Source organism: Mustela nigripes, chromosome 1 (assembly GCF_022355385.1).
Source record: "Mustela nigripes isolate SB6536 chromosome 1, MUSNIG.SB6536, whole genome shotgun sequence".
NCBI classification, from domain to species: Eukaryota; Metazoa; Chordata; class Mammalia; order Carnivora; family Mustelidae; genus Mustela; species Mustela nigripes.
In genome coordinates, this window is record NC_081557.1 from 207,507,574 (window position 1) to 207,525,491 (window position 17,918).

The 17,918-nt window shown below is 42.6% G+C and overlaps 1 protein-coding gene across 3 annotated transcripts in view; it reads right to left on the reverse strand.

Annotated features, from left to right (window-relative positions):
- The window catches only part of STK32B (serine/threonine kinase 32B), a 398,863-nt gene that overhangs the window by 49,213 nt on the left and 331,732 nt on the right, over window positions 1-17,918 (reverse strand). For 2 of the 3 annotated variants that reach the window (XM_059380707.1, XM_059380690.1), the window contains one exon: window positions 7,931-8,020. The exons of the other annotated variant lie outside the window; for it this stretch is intronic. In XM_059380707.1, the coding sequence (XP_059236690.1) occupies window positions 7,931-8,020 (90 nt within the window). The remainder of the gene's footprint in view (window positions 1-7,930; window positions 8,021-17,918) is intronic. 3 annotated transcript variants of the gene reach the window in all.

Here is a 17,918-nt window from a genome sequence, read left to right on the forward strand (position 1 = left end):
ACCACCAGAGAGATAGTTGTTAAACATTTACCAGCACACCACTGGAAATACCATGCAAACATTAACAAAAGAAAGCTGGAGTGGCTATATTAATATCACACAGAGTAGATTTCAGATTTCTAGTTTCTTAAGGTGGAAATACAAATTATTGATTTGAGTCTTGTCTTTCTCCAATATAAACATTTAATGCTCTGTCAATTCTGTCCTAAGTCCAGCCTTAGCTATATTCCACAAACGCTCATATACTATGTTCTTCATTCTCATTCAGTTACAAACACCTTCCAACTTCCCTGTGACTCTGTCTTTCACCCATGGGTGATTTAGATGTTATATAATAATACATGCAGCAATTTACCAAGAAGATGTAATAATCCTAAAAATGTACACACCTTACAGCAGAACATCAAAATACATGAGACAGAACTGCAATGCAAAGAAAAATAGAGTAATTCACAATTACAGTTGGGGATTTCAACACACTTCTCTTAGTAACTTATATAACAAGTAGACAGAAAACCAGTAAGAATATTTAAGGCCCAACTGATATTTATAGGCAACATGACTAATGAAGAACATACATATTCTCTGCACAAAAACATAGAGTGTTCACCAAGATAGATCATATCTAGACCACAAAACAAACTTGACCAATTTAAAAAAAAATAGAAAAGAAATCATATAAGGGACTTCTCTGACCATCACAGAATTAAACAACATCAACAACAGAAAGATGGATAGCAAATTCCCAAATATTGTTGAAAATTATGAAGTAGACATCTAAATCACCAAAAAAGAATCCAGAAATAGACTCACACATTTACAGTCAATTGAGTTTTGACAAGGTTGCAAAGGCAATGCAGTAGGGAAAGAACAGTGTTTTCAACAAAGGTTTCTGGAACAATTGGATAGCTGTATGCAAATAAATAAAGCTCCATCTTCACCTCACACCATACTAAAAACTAAATTAAAAATGCATGCAGCTTTAAATGTGAAATCCAAAAGTATAAAACTTTTACAAGAAAACAAAGAAAAAAATTCTTTGTAAACTCATGTGAGGAAAAGACGTTTAGATACGAAACCAAATACATGATCAAGAAATAAAATCTCCTGGTGGTGGGTACTAAGGAGGGCACGTATTGCCTGGAGCACTGGGTGTGGTGCATAAACAATGAATCTTGGAACAATTAAAAAATAAAATTAAAATAATAAAAAATAAATAAAATCTCTTAAAAAACCGGACTTCATCCAAATTTAAAACTTCTTTTTCTAAAAAGATTCTATTATGGCAAAAGAAAAACAAGCCACTGATGGGCCAAAATTTTTTGCAAAACATCTATCAGATGAAGGACTTATATCCAGGATATATAAAGAATTCCCAAGGCTGAATTAATAAAAATCATTAATGGGAACGATTTGGATAGATACTTCATAAAGAAGATAAATGGATGGCAAATAAGCAAATGAAAATATGTAGCACACTTTTAGTCATTAGGGACTTGTGAAATAAAACTACTCCTTGCATATTAGAAGGGCTGATAAGAAAAGCAATGATTGCGGGGCAATATCCCCTGTGCTGGCAAGGGTGTAGAGAAGCCAGAGCCTTCATACATTGCTTGTGGGGATATAAAATGGTCCAGCCATCCTGGGTAACAGTTTCTCCATTTCTCAGGAAGTTCAACATACGCTTACCATATGACCCGGAAATCCCACTTCTAGGTAATTATTCTAGAGAATTGGAAACTTAAGTTCACATAAAAACCTGAAAGCAAATGCTTATAGCAGTCTCATTCATAATTACGTACAACTGGAAATAAGTGTCCCTCAACTGGTGAATGGATAAACTCATTGTGTTTATTCATCCAATAGAGTTCTACTTGCCAATCCATCAAAAGGGAAAGCTACTGATAGCCAGCTGTGGAAAGAGCTGAGATACCCTTCAACAGACAAACGGATAAAGAAGATATGGTCCATATATACAAGGGAATATTACATCTCCAACAGAAAGGATGAACACCCAACTTTTGTATCAACATGGATGAGACTGGAGGAGATTTATGCTGAGTGAAATTAGTCAAGAAGAGAGTCAATTATCATATGGTCTTACTTGTGGAGCATATGCAATAACATGGAGGACATTAGGAGAAGGAAAGGAAAAGTGAATTGGGGGAAATTGAAGGGGGAGATGAATCATGAGAGACTGTGGACTCCGAGAAACAAACTGAGGGTTTTGGAGGGGAGGGGGGGGATGCATGAGCCTGGTGGTGGGTATTAAGGAGGGTATGTATTGCATGGAGCACTGGGTGTGGTGCATAAACAATGAATCTTGAAACACTGCATCAAAAATTAATGATGTATTTTATGGTCACTAATATAACACAATTTTAAAAAGAGGGAAAGCTACTGAACCACACAAAATGAATAAATCTCAAATGCATCATTCAAAGTGAAAAAACTCAGATTCGCTAGGGTGCCTGGGTGGCTCAGTCACTAAGCGTCTGCCTTCAGCTCAGGTCATGATCCCAAGGTGCTAGGATTGAGCCCCACATTGGGCTCCCTGCTCAGTGAAGAGTCTTCTTCTCTTTCTCCCTCTTCTGCTCCCCTGCTTGTGTGCGCTCTCTTTTTCTCCTTTGCTGTCTCTAAAGAAATAAGTATCTTTAAGGAAAAAAAAAAAAAAAGAAGAAGAAGAAAATAAACTCCAGATTCAAAAGGCTGTAGACCATATGACTCCATTTCTATGACTCTATGGAATGGTCTGAACTGATCACTGGCTGCCGGGGACTGGGGTGAGGAAACTTTGGGAGTGATGGAACTGTTCTGTACTTTCACTGTGGTGGTGCTTAAATGACCGTCTGTGTTTGTCCAAATTCATAGAACTGTGCCCCAAAAGAGTGCACTTTACTGCAGCTAAATTGTCACTCAAAAATAAACATCTCCAAATATATATTTATCAGTTTTGTGATTTTTAAGGTGATTATCTACCTTATACATAGCCAACCTAATGAGTGCAGGAGAACTAACTGTTTACTCACAGATGTATTTGGGGGCCACAGAACACTGCCTGGAATGCAGGAGGTACTCAATAGATTTGTGAAGATGGAAGGATGGATGGATGGACAGGTGGACTGGTGGATGGATGGGTGAATGAATGAATGGACAGGTTCTCAGGAAAGATACTGGGCACTGCAGCCTCACTGGCCTGGGTCTGAACACTGGCTCTCTTACTTTCTCTGGCACAGGCGGCAGCAAATGTCACTAACCTTGATCATTTCAACAAGGACCATACTAGCAACATTATGTACTTGATTTTAGCCAAAAGGCCGAGAAGCGATATACTAGCATCATTATCATGGCTCAGCAACCATTCGTCTGCTCACTACAGCAACCTGGGGGAGGGAACTAATGTTCAGTGAATGCAGGCAAGGCACCAGCTCTGTGATCCTCTAGTGCACCCAGCATCCTCCAGCCAACCCAGCTCCTATAATGAACCAGCTGTTTAGGGTCTGTTTTCCCTGCTGGACTGTGAGCACCGTAAGGCAAGGGCATTCCCAATCCAGGCCCTGGATTCCCAGTGCTAAGCAAATACCAAATAATCAACCATCTAAATCACAACTGTGGCAACAATAACAACACTATCGACTCCCAGACCAATGCATTCACCATTTGCCAGACATTATGTTATATTTATATATATATAAAATATATATATATAATATATATTATACATATGTATAATATATATGGCTATATATATAGCCAGACAAGATATATTATATTATATTATGTAATAGCCACACCATGAAATCCTCACAGACAACTGACTAAGGCAGATTACATCATCATTAATCCCATTACTCAGATGAGAAAACTGTTGGGGCACATGGTTTGGCAGCCAACACTTCTGAGTGTTCATCTTGTTGAGATGGGCCCAAGTCCAGGCAGCCACTAAGCAAAAGACACCCAAACTGCCCCACGCTAAAGGCAACACTTCGCCTGGACCCCCTCCTGGCTTTTGGCTGGCTCCTCAGGCTATTATCATGGATTCAAGACCCCCATACTTTGGTCTGTCTCTTTGCTCCCTCCCCATGCCATCTTGGTCTATAAGCCATACAAGAAGTGGAGCTGCAGCTGTCCTCCAACACACCGTGCTGTTGCCCCCTCTTGTACCTCCACCCGGGCTGATGCCTCTGACCGAAATGGTGTCTCTTCATCCTTACCCAGCAGGCAAACTCTGAGCATGCCCTCAGAGTCTAACTCAGATGGCTACCTTCTCCAGGAATCTGTCTTGATAGTGTCCTGTTTACACCTGTGCCTATGCATCTGTCTGCCCCACTAGATGGTGAGCCCCCAGGCCCCAGAGAGCATCAGTTTCCTCTGAGCCCCCCAGCCCTCACTCCATTTATCTCCTAAACATTCCATAAATATTTGCTGAGTGATTGCTCAGCTCTTTATTCCACTGCTGATGCATAAACTCTGAAGCCCCGGTGGCTGCTGGTACATTTCTGACTTCTAATCTGGCACATTGCAGAGAGATTTCTTTTTTCTCTGACTGTGAATTCCATCTGCTCTTTTAATTAATGAAAATTCAGTTTTATGCAAATGTTTCTTCCAGGATCATCCTTCATGAGCAACCTCTGGGAGTTTACTCATCAGTCTGTTCTCTGAATCTGTGTTTGGAACACTCTGGGAGCTTGTAATTGGGCCTTTGAACTGAACAGTACAAGTGGAAAAAATCGACAAACCTGCCACTTGTCCTCAGGAGTTTATAGCCCTGGGAGCTGTAGGACTTGAATTTACTAAAAGAGCCCTACTTCATCCTGTCTTCCCCAACAAACTCCCACCGCCTGGTCCTGTCAACCCCTATGGTGTCTGAAAAAAATATTTGGTGCCCGCTAAATCACAGAAATATCTATCCTGTGCACCTGTTTATTAATTCAGGACTAAGGCTCCTCTAAACAGAAGGACACCAGGAGCCCCAAATCCTACACACACTTGGGACAACAAACTTTTTTCTTGTCAGAGAAATATGGCTTTCTGGCACAGGAACTCAGTGTCAAGAGGCAGCTTGGTATAGTGGCAAAAGCATGGGCTTTGGACCCATGTAGACATGGCTTCAGATTCTGGCTCTCTCACTTGCCTACTGCATAACTCTGGGCAGGTAATGAACCTCCCCAGGCCTCAGCTTCCTCATCGATAAACTGGAGAGAAGGGAAAGCTGCCTATGGGTCTTCCGAGGATTACAGGCAATGATAGACACACAGCAGAGTCACAGTATATGTTGGTTTTCTTCTCTCTCTTGGTGGTGGGGCCACTATGGAGACAGAGTGGTCAGCTGTTGTCACCACTGGTCTTCTTTTCCAGAGGCTGAGAGCCAGGACAGCAGTGGGAAGTCAGGGAATGAGAATGGGGAAGGGCCAGGGGGAGTCTCAGAGGAGGTGCTGGGAGAGTGTGCTATGCCTGGTGGTGGAGCAGGGGCAGAAAAGAAAGGGTTGGTACAATACTACTCCAGTGGTCTGGGCTCACTTCTCCAGTGGTCTGGGCTCTGTATTCCCAGAGATGGATTGAACAGCTTTAGGCTGTTCCTAAAGGATGTCAGAACTAACTTTATAGGGTTATGGAGGTGGCTCCAAAGGGGAGCTTCTTCTCTCCATGCCATTCTCCTCTCCTCACTGCCCCTTCTGGAAAAGATGGCTCCTTCCATTCTGTCTGCTTCTCTGGGACAGTGTCCCCTGGGCCGCCAGGTGCTTGGTGCTCTTCTCTCCTGCATCCTCCCTGGGGGATCCTGCCTGTGTTGGCTTTGCTGCATATCAGTGCTGGTAACTCCCCAGTCCACAGATGCTGTCCACATCATTCCAGAAGCCTGGACAGCACCTCCCAGGGATGCCTCAGATTCAAACCTGGGACTGCTGGAACCCCACACACCTGAGTGATGTTGAGAGTCTTTTCATGTACCTGTTGGCCATCTGTATGTCTTCTTTGGAGAAACATCTATTTAGATCCTCTGCCCATTTTTAAATTGTATTATTATTATTATTGGTGTTTGTATTTTGGTGTTGAGTTATATAAGTTCTTTAATATTTTGGATATTAATGCTTTTTTTAAAAAGAATTTAATATACTTAAAAGAGAGAGAAAGCATGAGAAGGGGCAGGGTAAGAGGGAGAAGCAGATTCTTTGCAGAGCAGGGAGTCCGATGTGGGACTCAATCCCAGGACTCCAGGATTATGACCTGAGCCTAAGGCAGTTACTGAACTAACTAAGCCACCCAGGTGCCCCCGATACTAAAATGCTTTATTGGATATGTCACTTGCAAATGTCTTCCATTCAGTAGATTGTCCTTTTGTTTTGTTCATTGTTTTCTTCACTGTGCAGCAGCTTTTTATTTTGATGTATTTCCGGTAGTTTAATTTAGCTTTTGTTTCCCTTGCCAGAGGAGACAGATCTAGAAAAAATGTTGCTACAGCTGATATCTCTCTGCCTGTGCTCTCTTTCAGGGTTTCTGTGGTTTTTAGGTCGCACATTTAGGGTCTTAATACGTTTTGAGTTTATTTTTGTGTATGCTGTAAGAAAGTGGTGCCTTTTCATTCTTTTGCTATATGTGGCTATACAGATTTCCCAGCACCATTTGTTAATGAGACTAACATTTTCCCATTACATATTCTTGCCTCCTTTGTCATAGATGAACTGACCATATATGCATGGGTTTATTTTCAGGTTCTCTATTCTTTCCCACTGACCTCTGTGTCTGTTTTTGTGCCATCCCATATGCTTTTGATCACTACAGCTTTGAATTAAATCTTGAAATCTGGAAATGTGGTATCTCCAGTTTTCTTCTTCTTTTCCAAGATTGCTTTGGTTATTCAGGAGTCTTTTGTGATTCTATGCAAACTTTAGAATTATTTCTTTTGCTGTGAAAAATGTGACTGGTATTTTGATAGGGATTGTACTGAACCTGTGGATTGTTTTGGATAGTACAGACATTTGAACAATGTCAATTCTCCCCATCTGTGAACATGGCATAAGCCAATAGGTTTTGACTTGCCTTTTTATACAGTAATCAATAATTAATATAGACATTAAGAAAACTATATAAGACATGAAAGAACAGCACAAAGTGGAATTGAGAAACTAAAAAATCAGGCAAGAAAACTCAGGGAAAAAATTAGAGGGGAAATTATTTTAGTAATAAATATTTCACTAGAAAGCATACAAAGCAAATAAACACAACAGGTAATCTTTAAAAGAAGGAAGAGAAAAATGGGAAATATTTTAAAAAGATAAAGGAAGAGATGCAAAAGATTTGAAAATAACAAATACTGAAAATCTGTAAAGACTCCACATTCAGATAATAGTTGTCCTTAGAGAAAACCAAAGTACAGGAATGGAATGCTTCTAAAAATGATACTTCCCATATTGCATGGAGCACTGGGTGTGGTGCATAAACAATGAATCTTGAAACACTGAAAAAGTAAAATTCACTTAGAATAAATAAATACTAAAAAAATAAAGAGTTTTTAAAAAGAAAAAAAAGAAAGTAGGAAAAAAATGATATTTCCATCAAAGGTTCTAAAGAAAATCCAACTTGAAAATACACATTAGAAAGGCACTGTGTTCCTAGGAATATAGACCCCAAATGACCAGTAACAAAGTTATATTCTGGCTGCACTACTGGACATTATTAAAAAAGAAAATATAGTTTTTTTGTCTGTTTTTGTGTGTTTTCCCCCAAGCCTGAAGCTAGGACTTCTGGCTGTGTAGGAGTTCTCTGGAAATCATGGGAGGAGAAGGTCTTTCTGGCAGAGAGGACAACAAGGATAAAGTGTGAGAGAGCCCAGCACGTACTAGGGACAGCCAGGTACTGGTGTGGGGAAGGACTGGAATGCTGAAGTCAGGCACTGGGTCTCTGACTCCTCAAAGGGGCCTGGAACACTCACCCATGTAGGGCTTGGTCCCGGCCATGGAGGAAGCCTTTTCTGCTCCTTTCACGATCGTCGCTATGTTGAAGTCTGTGATGTGAACATGTCCTAGAGATAGAGAAACAGAAATCCCAGTTAGCAAGAGCTGCAGGCAGCTGGGCTAGCTCCTTTGTTGATTTAAAGCTGTGGGCTCTATGGTAGGTACAAGAAGAACATTGGAGAACCTCTACTTATAAGAGTATTTTATCTAATACTTTGAAAATGTCTAGTTTTGGCAGCATCATTCATAGTAGCCAAACTTAGGACAAACCTAAGACAACATAAGTGTCCATCAGTAGATGAATGAATAAAGAAGGTGTGGTCTGTATATACAATGGAATTTTATTCAGCCACGAGAGAGAAGGACCTCCTGCCACCTTTTGACAACATGGATGGACCTTGAGAATATCATGCTAAGTGAAATAAGCCAGATGGAGAAATGTAGATACTGCATGTATCACTTATATATGGAATCTTAAAAAAAAAAAAAACTCATAAAAGCAGAGATTAGGAAAGTGCTAGCCACAGGCTGAGGGGTGGGAGGAACCAGAAGAGTTTGGTCAAGGGTACAAACTGAATAAGGTTTGAGAATTTAACATGGAGACACAGTTGACAGCATTATATTGGATAACTGAAATTTGCAGAGAGTAGAACTTGAATATATATACACAAACACACCTATGCTAAAAAAGTCTACGTTATGTGCAAGTTTTTATAAAGTGAATTTTCTGATGGCACATGCATATTACTTATAAGTGGACAAAAATACTGAGGGCATGGTAAAAAATTTTATGGATTAAATTTTGGAGGCAGTGGCTCAGAGAGTAAAAGCTCATGGTAGAGAGATGAGAGGGGTGAGTCCATACTCCCTTGCTGAGGAAGCTGAGTGGCTACGGTTGGAGGAAGAAGAATGGAGAGGAAATTTTCATGGCCAGAGGACACTCTTGTTCCACTGTTTTCCTGCTATAGTTAGTGGGGGGGGGTCTTAGTTCTGTACATCCTGGGAGCAGGGGACTGGGGATTGAGATCACTTTCCATCCAGCTTAAAGTAATGGCAACAGATGGGACATGGATAGCCTAGGTGCCCCTGCACATAAGTGTTCAAGAAACCTGAGAAGGAAGTAAGAGGGACAGAGAAGGAAGGCGACAAGAGATAAAGAGAAGCAGGGAAAGAAGATGGGTGGAAGGGAGGGAGGAAGGAACATCCTGACAGTTGGTACTAGCCTTCTGGGGAACTTGGTACTTAAAAGAAGCCAACCCTGAGACCCTTGAAAACTAGTTATAAATACAATCACTTTCCCTCTTTGTCCTCACATCATGGGGAAATGGTTGGATTTTCACATCTGAAAGCTGTGTTTGAGAGGTTGGGACTTAAATACACAGATGGGTTGCATACCCAAAACTGACATTGGGAGGGCCTGGAGGGCACCTCCATGAGATGGACAGACACCTGCTAGAGCAGGTACAGTGAGGCCCACGGTAGAGGCACGCCTGATAGGACTAGCCACAGTAGACAGCAAAAGCACCAGCAGTTTCACATAAATCCAAATCTCAGGCTTGGCTGCCAGCATTGACATGTGGGCAAGCTTCTGGAGGCACTCTGTCCAGGGCCCCTGGGTGGGAGGCAGTAGTGAGGTACTCAGTTAGTGATGATCTGTGATCCCTTTAGGGTGCTTGTGGGTGAAGCCTAAGTCATCTAGCCAGACCCTTGCTGGCAAACTTTCTGGCTAGATGAAGAGTGTGCCCACCCAGGGAGCATCCCTAGAGCAGACACACCTACTGCAGCCTCCAGAGCCAGAACTAGCATCCATACACAGCCCTACCCCAAGAGGCTGTGTGGCATAGCAATTGGGGACAGAGACTCTGAGCCACACTGACGTGGTTTGGGTCTCAGCTTTGTTGGGATTAGCTGTCTGCTCTTGGGCAAATAACTTATTTTCTTCATCTGTAAAGTGGGGGTGAGGTTAACAAAGTACCGACCTGAGATAGCGTTTGGGAGGAACCAAGAATTTATATACATAAAATGGTTAGAGTGACTGGCATACAAGAAGTAGCTTCTTGTGAAGCTTCTTGTGAAGTGTTATCTAGTGTTCCTAAAGAACAGTTCCTAGCACTGTTATCCTGCCAAGGTTTGGCCCAGATCCCATCGTCTCCAGCCAGCGCCAGTCTGCCCCTGACACCCTCCCAGTCCCCACTTCTAATACTAACAAACAAATCCTCAGTCCTGCTGTTGACTACAAGGCAAGGGAGGGTCTCAGTCACCTCTACACTCACACCTGTATGCCCCCACCATACTGAGAGGACCCTGAAACCCTCCAATATGGCTTTTATTCGGTTTTCCTTCATTTCTCACTGTCTTTAAAAAAAATTAGTTTTTGCATTATCAAAGTAATGCCAGCTGATTATAATAAGTCGAAGACTACAAATGTGTATTTGGGTCACTCCTTTCAAACCTTGATGGTTCCCCCACTCCCATTCATAACATGACTAAGTAACTTGGTTCTCTGTCGTTTTTCCCCTTACTTATGCCTACATGTGTTGGCATGCGGTTTGTCCTTCCAATAATGAGATCATCCTCTATGGGTCGTTCCAGAAGTTACTTTTGCATTTAGCCATGTATCATGACATCTTCCCACATCAGTATACATTGGTCTACCTATAGGAACCATAATCCTTTGTCCTCCATGCTAAAGAAATCCAATTATTTTGGTAATTTATTTGGTGATAAAACTTGACCTGTAACTTCTCTTTATTGGTCTATTTATTCCACTTAGGGGGAATATTCATGTTTTGATAGAAAAATATTAATATATTAATATCTATATATTAATATATAGATCCCATTGGTGATTCATTTAACCTCTATGGAGGTATTACATAATATATAATATATGTTGTTTTAAATATTATTATCTATTAGACATATTATTTTCATTTTGCTAAGACATATATTATTTAATATAAGGGTGGGGGGGTAGGAGAGCCTGGGAGTGGGTATTAAGGAGGGCACATATTGCATGGAGCACTGGGTGTAGCACAAAAACAATGAAACACTGACAAAATAAAATTAAAAAAATGTTTTTAGGGGCACCTGGGTGGCTCAGTGGGTTAAAGGCTCTGCCTTCAGCTCAGGTCATGGTCCCAGGGTCCTGGGATTGAGCCCCGCATCGGGCTCAGCGGGGAGCCTGCCTCCCCCTTTCTATCTGCCTGCCTCTCTGCCTACTTGTGATCTTTGTCTGCCAAATAAATAAATAAATAAAATCTTTAAAAAAATGTTTTTAAATCCAAGAAATTAGAGTTTCAAATAAGAAACTGTGGCTCCATAGCTACAAAGTATTCCATAGTATAGTTATATCACATTTTATTCAACAATGATCCTATTTGGCATTCGGGTTGTTTCCAGTTTTGTTTGCCTATGTGTTTGTCTTGTTATTGGATCAGTGATAGCATTCTTGAGCACATTGCTACATACTGGTACTTCCATTTTAACTGAATAAATCCCAGAAGTGGTATTGCAGAGTCAGAGGGTTTGCATACTATGTTCCAAAGAGTTATAATTTACGGTACTTTATTACTATTTTTTAATTTAAAAATTTTTATTTATTAGAGAGAGAGAGCAAGAGAGCGAGACAGCACAAGCAGGGGGAGTGGCAGGCAGAGGCAGAGCGATAAGCAGACACCCTGCTGAGCAGGGAGCCCCATGCAGAGCTTGATCCCAGGACCCTGGGATCATGACCTGAACCTAAGGCAGACACTTAACCAACTGAGCCATCCAGGTGCCCAATTTATGGTAAACAGGATATGAGAGCGGATATTTCTCCAAATTGTTACTAGCACTGTAATCAATGATTTCACTTGTTGCGAATTGCACAGTGAGGAATGATTATCTCACTGCAGATAAGGCTGCACATTTTCCACATAATGAGACCCAACTCTCCCAGGGAACTGTCTAGAATCTTGATCAATTTTCAATCAGAGCTTTGTCTATGAGATATATTTACACTTTGCTCTGTGTATTGCAAAGATCTCCTTCTAGCTTATTGTTTGTCTTTGGACTCTGTTCACAGTATCTCTTGTCATACAAAAATCTTAAGAACTTAAATGGTAATATTAATTTTATAATCTATTTTCCTCATAATTTTCCAGAACGCTATTCCACCACCAAGATTTTATATATTCTTCTATATTTTCTTATAATACTTATTTATCTTTTATATTTAAATCTTTCATATAAAAATAGAATATATTTTTGTTATAATATAATATAGCATTCTAATTTTATTTCTTCCAAATGGATAGATAGCCAGCTATCTCAACAGTATTTAGACTTTCCCAATAACTTGTCATGAGACCCCTGTTTGTCAAGATATTATAATATCTGATAGGTGTGGTTCACTTTCACTCTCAGACATTTATTCTTCTGAAAGGAGTTGTGTCCAGTTCTAGGAAATAACTCCATTAAGATTTTGGTGGGGATTATATTAATTTATGCATTGATTTGAGAAGCATGAACATGTAATTTTTCCTTCCAGTGTAATGCCTGACTTTTCATTTTCATTCATCTTACTTGATTCCTTCAAAATACATTTAGTGTTCCTTTCATTTAGGGCTTGTAAATTTGGGGGCACATTTACTCCTAGATATTACATAGTTTTGGTCACTCTTTCAAATGACAGTATTTTCCATTTTTTTTTTCTACCTAGCTATTTTTAGTATAATAAAAAGCTACTGAGTTATGCTTATTTATCTCTTATTTGGCTACTCTATCAATCTTTCAGGGCAAAAGCTATTTATTATCTCTCAAAATCCCATTTCCCTTTCTCAGCCAGCAATAGAATCTGGAGCTGGGTTCAGGGGTACCATGCTAAAGGGTCCACTTCCCTTCCTCCCCCGACTGCAGCCGGCTGTGGTCACATGACCAAGTCTGGCCAATGGGATGTGAGCAGGCAGATATTTGCACCGCCCAGGATATTTCCTTTAAAAGAATTCTCATTCCCTGCTTCCTACCATTCTGTTGCCTCTTCTGTGGGTTTGGCAGAACACTTTCTGCCACACAGTTGAGGAATAAGATAGAAGGAGCCTGGACCCTTCTGAACATCCACAGAGAAGAGATTGGACTTTATTTTTATTTTTTAGTCTTTGAAGACCAGTTCGTCTTAATTATTATGTGTCTTAATTTGTACATTGATTTATATTTAATATAAATGTACAAAGACAATGTACATTGTCTTAATTTGTACAACCCCTTATTAATTTTGTTAGCTTTTTTAGTGGATCCTTCTGGTGTTTCTAGGCATAGAAGCATGTTATTTGCACATTGATGGTTCTCTTTCCCTTGTTAGGGGGCTCAGAGCAGAGTGGTTAAGAACACAGATGAGGAGTTGTACTGCCCAAGAACAAATGGTGTGCTGCTTTGGTGGACATAAGCTGTTTGTGGTCACTCATATCTCCTGTCTTAGCAATTACTTGTCCCTGTACAGCTGGCTTTGAGAGTGGGGCATGTGGCTTCATCTGGAAACAGTCAAGCTAACCTTACCCCTCTGTTCTGGCATTTGACTCAGCATAAGCATATGACCTAACTGGTGCAAATGAATATTAGGGAGATGATTTTCCAGAGGGCTCAAAAAATAAAGACTTTTCTGTCTTTTTTTTTTTTCCCCAGGAGGTACCTAAAGTAATCTGTCTTTGGCCAGTGTGAGGTGGGAATATGAGCCTAGAACTCTGAAAGTTTTTCATTAACGTAAAGAAAGACAGTCTAAAGCTGAAGCCTAGCCACGGAGAAGGTAGAGCTGCAAGCATAGAAGGAAAATGGTGCCAGAGCCTGATCAAACCCTGCCTGAAGCTGCATCTACTGGACTTCAGCTATAGAAGCTGAAAAACACTGGCACTGTGGTTGATATTGCCACTTACTATGAGATTTGGACAGGTTATTTCACTCTGTAAACTTCCAGTTCCTCATCTGTAGTATATTAATAAGTACATAATGAGGTAGTTGTAAGTGTTAAACAGAGCAGTCAGGGACTCTGATGGTGACGTTTGAACAAGACTATAAGATGGGTGGGGGGATGGGGTGGAGAAGGCCATTAGATCACCAGGGAGGACTGTGCTTCTGCCAGCACATAGGCCATGGGAGGGGACTGCAAGGAGGCCAGAGAGAGAAAGTGGGAGCTCAGACAGAGAATGGAGGGGCAGATGTGCCAGGCCCCCAGGGCCGGCTGAATATCCCTTTGACTGCTGTGAATGGATATAGAGCCAAGGGCCAAAGTGGGGAGGCTGACAAACAGGGAGAAGAAACACAGCCCCCTGTCTAGTTTTGGCCTCTGTTATGTATAGAATTGGTGCCAAATCTCATGTTAATCCTCGCAGTACTCTTATCAGGAGGGTCTCATGTAACAACCTGCATTGTTACCTGAGAGTAACTTCAAGTTGCAAAGACTAGGCTGCTGCTCATGGTCACACGGTGGATCTGTAGAGAAGCTGCATTGTGTCTTCAGCCTCATCCCAGTGTGAACGGTCCTCCCCCATCCCCGTGCTGTCCCCTGCAGAGCTGACTGGACAGCCCTGTCCTTGTCCTCAGGGAGGTGAGGGCTCTGATGGACTGCTCTGAAGCAGACCTGCTGGGGGCTCCCCTAGGAATTCATGCCCAGCAGGTGTGACAGACAGCAAGTTCCACTTCTAGTTTCTGTGAACTGTGCTAATTGATGAGCTGTAACCTCCCAGTGAGCTTCCTTTAACAATTGAGTGAAGATGTGGGAGCATGAAAATTAGTGCCATACAAAGCTTCCTACGGGTTCCTTCTCAGGAGAATGGAAATTTACTACAAAATTTGCAAATATGAACTGAGTTTTAGGCTATTTGCTTTCCACAGGTTGAAAACATTCATCAAAACTCAGCAAGAGAAGGAGCTCAGGATGTTGTGTGAGACCTGTTAGTTCAAGTTTTACTATTGGTATCAATAATCAGTAATCATAGCGCCAACCCTGGTATACCCCAGAAATGCTTCTCTCCTTTCTCTGAATTCATGGAAACTCATCTCACCTCCAAGCCTTTGGCAGTACTTGGAATTCTCATCTCTCTCCTCTGCCTAGTAGACTTCCATTCATTCTTCAAAACCTGGCCCTAGAGTTATAGTATTGGTGGATGTACATCTACCCTTTGCTTGCATACCTCTACCAACAGGAAACTCACTACCACAGAGGGGGTTATCTGACTGTTGTCTTAGTTGGCTCAGGTTGCTATAACAGGATACCATAGCTAGGGAGGGGGACTTAAACATCAAACATTTATTTCCCACAGTCCCGGAGGCTGGGAATCTGAGGTCTGGGTGCCAGCATGGATGGATTCTTGGTGACAGCTCTCTTCCTGGTTTGTATGGCAGGTTTCTTGCTATATCCTCACATGGTGGAGAGGGCTCTGTCCTTTTCCTCTTCTTCTAAGGGCATCAATCCCATCGTGGAGGCTCCAACCCCATGACCTCATCCAAACCCAGTTACCTCCCAAAGGCCCTAGCTCCAAGTATCATCACATTGAGGGTTAAGGCTTCAACATGGGAATTATAAAGGGGGACACACGAGCATACCAGCCATAGCAGACTGATTTAGTCCTCTTCCCTGGGCCCTCCACTGTTTTCCAATGTCATTCCCATCTTAGCATCCACCATATTGTATCTGTCACCTTGTCTGTCTCCTTGAAGCTGGGAATCTTGCCTTGCTCATTTCTGTCTCCAGTACCTTAGCAATGGCCTGGCCTGGCCTGGGAAAAGTATTCATCAATGTTTGTTGAGTGACTGATTGACCAAATAAGAGACTGAATGAAAGAGATATGGTGAGCAAATCCTGTCACTTTTCTTCATTCCCTACTGCTTAGAGCCATCACAATATTTACAGGAGTTGATGACATTCCTTATCAACTTTTGACTGTGAAGACTTCAGCAATGTCACCTTCCCCACTTGAACTCAGAGGGTGGGACCAGCCACCCTCTCCATGAGTTTTGTGCTCACAGGCGCTCATGGCAGCATTGGCACTATGGGGAATTGTAACTGGGGCTATTCTCTGAGAATAAAAATACTTGACAGCCATATGACTTTCAAGGACTCTGGCCTATTTCTTCATGCAGGGACTATTTATGGAGCGGGTCCTGTCTGCAGTATCAGGGGAAGGAAGGGCTGAAACCACAATGCCAGGGATCTGTGTCATGGACTAAGGGAGCGGGGATGGTGGGAATTACAAGGTGCTGAAGACCCATCCACAGTCCCTCCTTGGGGCTATAGTTGCCTTGCCACCACCCAGTCACCTCAGTGTCACCAGTGACTACTGCTTCACAGGCTGGCTCTGGCACCTCCTGGACATGTTCCTAGAGAAGTCACCAAAGCCTTCTTGAATTTTGCTGTATTTTCATTTTCTTCCTCCGCAGCTACATTGCAGAAATACCAATTTCCTGTCCTCCATGCTCTTTGCCTTCCTTTCTCCCCTCTCAGTTCCTGTAATGAAGTCCCCCCTCCGAGGTGTGAGTGCAAGTGCACTCATCTCCCTGAGACCTACAAGCCCACACCTGGGAGAAGGAGCGGTTTGCTCGGAGTACTAGAGCAGAGTGAATTCTCTCTGGATCTGTCCTCCGGATGCCACATGCCTCTCCGTGAACTCCTGCTGGGGTAGTACCACTAGGGGGCACTAGACCGGGGGTGCGGATGGAAGGCAGTCTACAAGAGGAATTCACCTCCCACATTATTCCCGGCGGGTTTCCCTTTCATTAGACTTGAATTTGGAGTAAAGTCTCTCGTGAACCTCTATCCCCACCTTCTCTGGTTTACAGGGACTACGTCATTCCTAAGCGGAGGTCAGAGTGGCGCTGCCCAAGAGAAGCAGCTGGAAGCCCCTTGGGGAAAAATCAGGGTTGATGAGACCTACAGCAGGCTCCGGGCTCCCGCTGGTAATTACTGTACTTCTGAGACGTCAGTGTGATGTCACACTGGCCCTGATCTTCCACTCGGCATCACACACCCTGGGCACTCTCTCCTCCCACTAATCTTCATGGACATCGGAGGACAACAAATTAGTCCCTGCCTTATGGCCAAGGCCGCCTGACCAGTCCCCTCTCCTCCCACACTCTGTGTTGCACATGTAATTTTATGCAATTGCATGGATTAATCACAATGAATACCATTTGTAGGTTTTCAAAGCGCTTTCCCAGCTGTGATCTGCTCTGAACGACTCAGGCTGGAGATGATCTCCTGACACTTAGCATCCTTGACTCTCTTTCTTTTCTCTCTCTTGTTCTCTCTCTCTCTTTCTTCCTTCCTTCCTTTCCTCCCTCTCTCCTCCTTCTTTCCTGTCTTTCCTTCCTCTTTCTTCTCTTTCCCTTTCTAGCCTTTCAGTGATTCAACAAGCTTATACACTGTGCTATGTTCACTGCATTCCACACCTCTCTTTGCTACTTCCTGTATCACAGGGCCAGAATGGGGGAGGGAGAACATTTTCTGGCTCTCTTGCAACTATGGTTCTCAGTAAGATTTACGGTCTGCCAACAATGTACACTCAGGAGAGGTTTGCAGGGTGGAAGGAAAACAGAGTCTGCCTATTTGGGACTGAGCCAAAGGATGGACAAGCTGGGTCAATGGGGGTCTTTGCTGAGGCTGGACATTTGTCAAGGTGGCCTCATCACTGGTGTGAACAGCTAGGAAGTGACTGTCCAACCCAAGGTCCCTGAGCCAGAATCCAAGCCCCAGGCAGGTTTGACCTCAAGTCCCACCACCTCCCTTCATCATCAAGCTGCTTTCTCTTGAGGGCCCTGCAGCCCAGACTGCTATGCACATAAGGGACGTGGAGCTGCCTCCACTCCAGCCTGGGGGGAGTCCAGGTCACTGCTTTCCCTACATACAGCTCACCCTCATGGTCAGTCCAGGATGTAAGCCTCTCCTCCATACAAACGTGCACCCTGAAGCCAGGGGCCAGGCTCCCTGTGCCTCCA